This window comes from Argentina silus (genome assembly GCF_951799395.1).
Source record: "Argentina silus genome assembly, chromosome: 4".
Lineage (NCBI taxonomy): Eukaryota > Metazoa > Chordata > Actinopteri > Argentiniformes > Argentinidae > Argentina > Argentina silus.
Genome location: NC_139658.1, coordinates 10,331,158 through 10,338,657, shown reverse-complemented (window position 1 = coordinate 10,338,657; position 7,500 = coordinate 10,331,158). Strand labels below are relative to the sequence as shown.

The following is a 7,500-nucleotide window of genomic DNA, read 5'->3' as shown; positions in this document are numbered from 1 at the left end:
TCAGAGAAGCTTCCGGAAAAAAAAAGAAAAACGTTTTTTTGGAGGGGGAGGCTGCCTGGATCTAGATTAAGCCCTACTCCTTTGGACTAAAAAGCACTTAGGATAGAGAGTCTACATTGAAAGTGTTTTTCAGGGCAGGAGTAGGTTTAATCTAGTGCACTGTACCTAATCGACCCCTAGCCCCCGCGTCCAGGCACTTGTGTAGATCTGATTGGACATGATAGGTGTTAAGCGATACGGCAACAGCTCCACTTTGATTTCTGATTGGCTAGGTGGGAATATTCTCATATTCTCAATGGTTAAAGGTGTCGTTTTGGAATTGGGCATTTATCTGTTCAACTTCCTGGTTTTATGACTTCTTCTCTTGCTTCGTGGTTTGACCCTGTTTCGTTTCCTCTCCCGGGGTCAGGTTCTCATGGCGACGAAATGGGAAGTTCTTCAATGTGGGGAAGGATCCGCGGGTGACCATGCGGAAGCGGTCGGGAACGTTGGAGGTGAGCTTCCGGAGTGGAGGGAGACCAGAGGATTACGAGGGGGAATACCAGTGCTTCGCCTTCAACGACTTTGGAACTGCACTGACCAACAAGATCCTGCTCAGAGTGTGCAGTAAGGAGATGAGTTGTGGATGTACACACACACACACACGTGTGCATGCACGCACGCACGCAGACACATGCGAGCACACACACACACGTACACATGCACGCACATTCACTCACACACACACACACACTCACATAGAGACGACAAACATATGACCAAATGTCGAAAATGTAAACGTATGGGTGCATGCACACACACACACACGCATTCACTATTCTTAGAAGGTGTTCTCTAGTGTTGATCTGACGTCTGTCCCTCCCTCAGAGGCTCCTCTGTGGCCTAAGGAGGTGTTGGAGCCTATTGTGGTGGGGGAGGGCTCTCCTCTGGTCCTGGCCTGTAACCCCCCTCCTGGCCTGCCCCCACCCTACATCTTCTGGATGAGCAGCGGTGAGTGGAGACCTTACCTCTCTTTCTCTTTTTCTCTCTCTCTCTCTCTCCCTCTCTCTGTCCTTCCTCTCTTTTTTACTGTTGTCTGTCCTCCTAGCTGACCTCTGTTATCTCTCATCTCTTCACTTCAGCTCTTTGACATGATCTCTCTCTCTCTACCTCTCCATCTCTCTCTCTCGCTCTCTCTGTCGAGAAATGTTTCAAATCTTTCACTCTCCAGCTGCCCTCTCTCTCTCTCTCTCTCTCTCTCTCTCTCTCTCTCTCTCTCTCTCTCTCTGTGTGCTCTTCCCTCGCCGTGTGTGTTACTGCTGAGCCAGTGTAAACTTCTGTGTGTGTGTGTGTTTCTCTGACTGTGCTTGCTGGTTAAAGAGCTGAGAGGGCAGAACCCAAGAGCAAGCAGAAGCCATTTTAAGAGCCCAGACTCAAGTCTTTCAGACTTAGTCCTTCACGGCTAATGGTGTCGCTTCACTCCGTCATGTTAACATGTTAGCGCATGATGTCCTCTTTAGCATTTCATGCTAACGTGCTAAAACATCCCACCAACACGTATAGAAACTTTAAGACCGCTAAGTTGCTATCATGTCTTTGTACTTTGTACTACGGTGTAGAACCACCCCACACACACGGCTACTAAATCACAGCCCACTAAATCACAGCCCACTAAATCACAGCCTACTAAAATCACAGCCTACTAAAATCACAGCCTACCAAATCACAGCCTACTAAATCACAGCCTACTAAAATCACAGCCTACCAAATCACAGCCTACCAAATCACAGCCTACCAAATCACAGCCCACCAAATCACAGCCTACCAAATCACAGCCCACTAAATCACAGCCCACCAAATCACAGCCCACTAAATCACAGCCTACCAAATCACAGCCCACTAAATCACAGCCCACTAAATCACAGCCTACCAAATCACAGCCCACTAAATCACAGCCCACTAAATCACAGCCTACTAAATCACAACCCACCAAATTGTAGCCCACTAAATCACAGCCCACTAAAATCACGGCCTACTAATCACAGTGCATGTTCCATGGAGACATGATAAGATCATGGCACACTGCCCCAGTCACAATCACTGGACATAACCACCGCATGAAACCCACTAGACCTTGAGTGAGAAGGCGATGATTGGAACCTCGGGCCATCGTCAACGACAACCAGACTGGCCGTGTCACTTGTCGTGGTTACCGGGTCTGTCTGGGGGGGGCGTAGTGTGTCACAAGTTAACGTTGGCCGCCGGACAGACGTGTCGTCCCAGAACACAGCCTGTGTGTGTGTGTGTGTGTGTGTGTGTGTGTGTGTGTGTGCGTGTGTGTGTGTGTGTGTTCCGTGAGGAGGATGACACACTATTCTAGGATGACGCACCACGACAGTTAAACTAGCCGGCCACCGTGACACTTAAAGAACAGGACATCGTATCGTCTATGAGTCATGAAACGTTGTTAGCGGGCCAGCGGTCCAGTGGGGGTTGAGCAGATTACGGTTGATTGTCATGTGTGACGTCTATCCGGTTAAATGTGTGTCTGTGAAACGATAGTCGTATCTTTTGACTCATGTGATTCTTCCTGCATCTCTTTCTCTCTCTCTCTCTTTCTCTCTCTCTCTCTTTCTCTCTCTCCTTCTCTCTTTCTCTCTCTCTCTCTCGCTCTCATTCTCTCTCTCTTTCTTTCTCTCTCTCTCTCTCTCTCTCTCTCTCTTTCTCTCTCTCTCTCACTCTTTCTCTCTCTCTCTCTCTCTCTCTTCTCTCTCTCTCTCCACACAGCCATGATGCCCATCACCCAGGACCGTCGTGTGTCCATGGGGTTGAACGGGGACCTGTACTTCTCTAATGTCCTGGCCAAAGACTCACAAACAGACTACAGCTGTAATGCTCGCTTCTTGTTCACACACACCATCCAGCAGAAGAACCCCTTCACACTCAAAGTGCAAACCAGTGAGTATATACACACACACACACACACACACACACACACACACACACACACACACAGACATACACACACACACACACACTCTAAATGGGATTTTATGTATGACCCACCAGTCGTAGATATATACATTATGAAATATGAGATGCCACCATCTAGAGGTTACAGGATGCCATGACAGGTATATTATTTCAACCACCAATGTTCCTCTGTGTTGTGCTATTGTGCCTGTGATATCTATCAGTGATGCCTGTTTTAATGTTTGTTATTTTGTTTTGTATATGTTTTTTTAGATTGGTCCTTTTCATTGCTGACCTTTGCTGTATGAAGTTTAATTTTAAATTTTTAGTTTTAGGCAAAGGAGAAAGCTGAAAAATGTAGCATTTATGTTTCTTCGTTTGATTGTACAAGAATGTGTCGCGTGTATTTGTTTCCAGTGGAGCCATATAACAACACTTCCTCTTACAACTCCACTGACCCCTACGGTGGTGAGTCACGCCCAATTCCTGTTCAGTCAAGTCAACTTCCCGTCCCCCCGGTCAACATCCTAACATAGCTAGCCTCTTAACACTTAGCCTGCTAACCAGTTAGCTCAGCTGAACTCAATTCAATAAATTGTTGGGGCTAACAACTGTACTGTACCCTGATGTTGTCTTGTACACTCACTAAGCCTCAAGTTAATAGCAATGGTTAGTATTAGCTTCCTCTCTCTTGACCTTAAATACTGCTGCAGTAACTTAACTCACCAGCTGTTTGATATAAGCCTACTTGAGGGTTACCCCTTTAACTCAACAAAGTCTCACTGGCTTAACCCTTCCTGCAAACAAAGCCAAAAGGTGATGGTAGCACTCGGAATATTTATGGGGTCTTCAAGAGGAGTCAGAGAGGGGCCATAGAAAGGTCTCACCCCCCCCCCCCCCCCCCCCATTTTATTTTAATAGCTCAGGAGACAACCTCATAGCCAGAGGGGACAGATTTGTGAAAAAAGAGTAGCATATGTGCTCAGTGCTCTCTGACCCAGGGGACTTCAGCTCCGAGGTATGGCATTTGTCCCTGTGAGAAAAGAGTCTCATAGGAACTGAATTGGAACACAGACCCTAAAACCCCTATGGGACGCCCGTGTGGAGGACGTACAAGAGGGAGGCGGGCCCAGCCAGGGATTATACTATGCATATTGAATATTATTTATATTCATGATGTGTTCATTAATAGTTATAAGCGTATGCAAATGTGTTTAATACCCACACGCGCACACATTATTTGTAAATGTAGACTATACACACACACACATAAACACACGTGTGTGTATTGTCGCACTCTCGCTCGCTCGCTTGCGCACACACACACACACACACACACACACACACACACACACACACACAGAGGATGGGAGAGAGATAGTGATGTCCCTGCTGTCATTATGAGTTTTTGTTCTCCCCCTCACTTACAACACAACACAATACACACACTCAGTTCCATGAACCATCCCTTAGGGGTCCAGGTCTGTTTTTTTTCCTCCTCCTGGGGCTGCAGTGCATCATGGGAAGCTCACACTTCAGCAGCTCCATTGGCCAGACGTTGCCATGGTCACACGTTGCCACGGCTATATGTCACCACCGCTTCTTGTCACGGTGACGGCGTACATATGTCCTCGGCCGGTTGTCTCCACTAATCCGTGAGACCCTCTCCTCTCCCAGTGTCACTGACAATAGCTGCTGCCACTCTCTCTTGTTTGTAGGGTACTGGAGATGCTAACCGCTAACAGATGCTTTAATCCCAGACAGAGGCAATCTGCATCACAAAGGAGGCTAACGCTAACTGTGCCATATTCATTAAACCTTTACTGATCCCGAGGCTAGGCTCTGTTCAGTTTGAGCTAACCCATTAATTGTAACTCAACCCTAATGTGTGTCGTGTTTGGTAACAGCAACTATTTAATAGATGTTTTAGTTGAATGACTGTTTGATGACCTGCTGCATCTTTATGTTTATTGGTTTGAGTTCTAAGATGTTTAGGTTTAAAGGTAAGTAGGCCCCACGGTGTTATTCCAAACCGTTTCCGGAATTTGAATAGAATGAATATTGATCTTGGTGAACTACTCCTTTTAATATCAGTCATTTCTAACAGTATGCCCCTACAACAAGCAGTTCACTAGTTCACAGCCAAGTGTGGTACTGCTGGCACTGGCAAGCACTTTCCATTCCCCTCACAACATTTATGCTACATTATGATAGGATTATAAATCCTTTAACGACCCTGACTCTGAGCTCCAGAAGTATCTGGAAAGGCTCCCAACCATGGCGGGGGAAACCATTTTTTGATGTAACACGCTAAATACCGAAGCCTGTGTGGGCGACGCTTTGACATGAAGCACGAAAGTGAAAGATATATGAACCTAACGACCTAAAATATGCTCTTTAATAAGATTAAATTCATTTCTTAGAAGGAACAGGCCAACATCAAACATCAAACAGCATGTTTTTTATGTCCTCTTATCAATCCTGGTTTTCATGCCAGGCTGTTATATATGAGTCTCTGTTCTCCTAATTTGGAGTCTCTGGCGGATTTGAAGTAGGAGATCAATGTTGTTGTTGTTGTTTTTTTCTCCTCAAAATGGCTGCCCTCCAGGGGCCTGTGGGACAAAAAGCACAGCTAACAGGGTGATCTGGCATTGGAACAAACCAGGAACAAGCCAAATCGATGGGAGGCGATTTCTAAGAATGATGATAACATTGTACGGATACAGCTTAACTGCTTCATCCGTCTCCCTTGGCAGGGACACAAACAGAGAGGCATGAAAATAAGTAGATAAACCAATTATTTTGGTTGACATGTTGTCGTGTAAAGAGCTTGTACACGTACTGAGAAGGAAGGGAGTCATGATCTAAACATAAACTGCTCTAAACTACAACTTTTTTGTATTTCTTAGATATTGTGTGTGTGTGTGTGTGTGTGTGTGTGTGTGTGTGTGTGTGTGTGTGTGTGTGTGCGAGTGTGTCCGTGTGTGTGTGTGTGTGTGTGTGTGTGTCTGTGTGTAAGTGTGTATTTAACCCCTTCCTCTCCTCTCCCTAGGTCGTAGGGTAGCTGAGACCACCCCTACCTTCCTCTCTCCTAAGGGGTCTCACAGCTGGACAGACAAGATGGTGCTGCGCGGGGCGCGGCTAAAACTGGAGTGTATTGCTGCCGGAGTGTGAGTAACACACACACACACAAACACACACACACACACACACACACATTCCTTATTTCTATGCATGTCAATGATTGTGCTCAATTTGAAGAGACAATCCTGTACCTTCTCTCATGCGGAAGCACTCAATCTCTCAAACTCACTACTCCCCCCATCCTCCCTCTCTCCCTCCCTCCCTCAGCCCGACCCCCAGCATCAAGTGGTTTAAGAAGGGGGGTGACTTGCCAGCCCAGAAGGTGAAGCTGGAGAACTTCAACAAGACACTGCACATCCCCAGTGTGTCTGAGGAGGACGCGGGGGAGTATGTGTGCATGGCCAACAACCAGATAGGCAGCATACGACAATCCATCAACGTCCAGGTCAAAGGTAAGGAGGGGGGAGGGGTTATTGGGTTGTGGTAGATGTAGTTTTAGGTGTTGTAGTTATTTGTTTACCAACCGTGGGTTCTGGGGGAACTACATGGTGTGTGTGTGGTCTTTTCGTTCTAGCCCAGTACTAAAACGTCTAATCGAGGCATGTGATGATACAGTGTGTTGATTCGCTCAAGTCAACCGTGTTAGAGCCGGGTTGGAGCAAAAGCTGCCATCACACTATTCAGTGTTCTCATTGTAGTTACTGTTGTTGTTGTTGTTGTTGTTGTTGTTGTTGTTGTTGTTATTGAGAGATGAAATGACCTATTAACACTCATGCGTCCTATTCAGCGGCGCCCTATTGGCTGGACAAGCCGTCCAATCTGGTGCTAGCACCGGATGAGAACGGCCGGTTGGTGTGTCGAGCCAACGGGAACCCTAAGCCTCACATCCAGTGGTTGGTCAACGGAGAGCCCATCGACAGTGAGAGTGAGTGGACATACCTTCTATTTTTTACTACAGTAACATTTACATTTATGGCATTTAGCAGACGCCTTTATCCAAAGCGAGTTACAACAATACAACTTGTTTAAGTAAGTGAATCATCTATCCAACAGTCATCATAAGACAAAGTAATCAATGCTCACACCAGGTGCCATTGGCAGTCGTAATGCCAGTAGGGTAATTATATATATATATTTTTTTTAAATATATTTTATTAGCAGGAGAGAACTTGTACAGGGGGGTAGCAGGGGAGAAGAGGTCTCAGGGTTAGGCTTAGTATAGGGGGGGTAGTGAGGGTGAAGCGGTCTTTAGGAGGGACTGTTAAGATGTAGCTTTTTTTACTACAGTAACAGCTTACACAACCAGTGTGTTCCAGTAAGGAGGCGATAATCCCCATGTGATCCCAGCAGCACAGCAGCAAACCTGCATAGAGGCAAGCTGAACATCACCCTAGATAGAGAGGCCAACAAGGAAGTGAATTACTCACTACTCTACACAATACTACACTTGTCTAAAAGAGTTCT

At 46.3% G+C, this 7,500-nt stretch overlaps 1 protein-coding gene across 1 annotated transcript in view; it reads left to right on the top strand.

The window, feature by feature from the left end:
- Positions 1-7,500, top strand: part of nfasca (neurofascin homolog (chicken) a) — a 49,438-nt gene that overhangs the window by 13,751 nt on the left and 28,187 nt on the right. Inside the window, exons 5-11 of the mRNA XM_083667933.1 lie at positions 410-606; positions 868-990; positions 2,767-2,937; positions 3,370-3,420; positions 6,005-6,122; positions 6,304-6,488; positions 6,824-6,961. Of these exons, the coding sequence (XP_083524059.1) occupies positions 410-606; positions 868-990; positions 2,767-2,937; positions 3,370-3,420; positions 6,005-6,122; positions 6,304-6,488; positions 6,824-6,961 (983 nt within the window). The remainder of the gene's footprint in view (positions 1-409; positions 607-867; positions 991-2,766; positions 2,938-3,369; positions 3,421-6,004; positions 6,123-6,303; positions 6,489-6,823; positions 6,962-7,500) is intronic.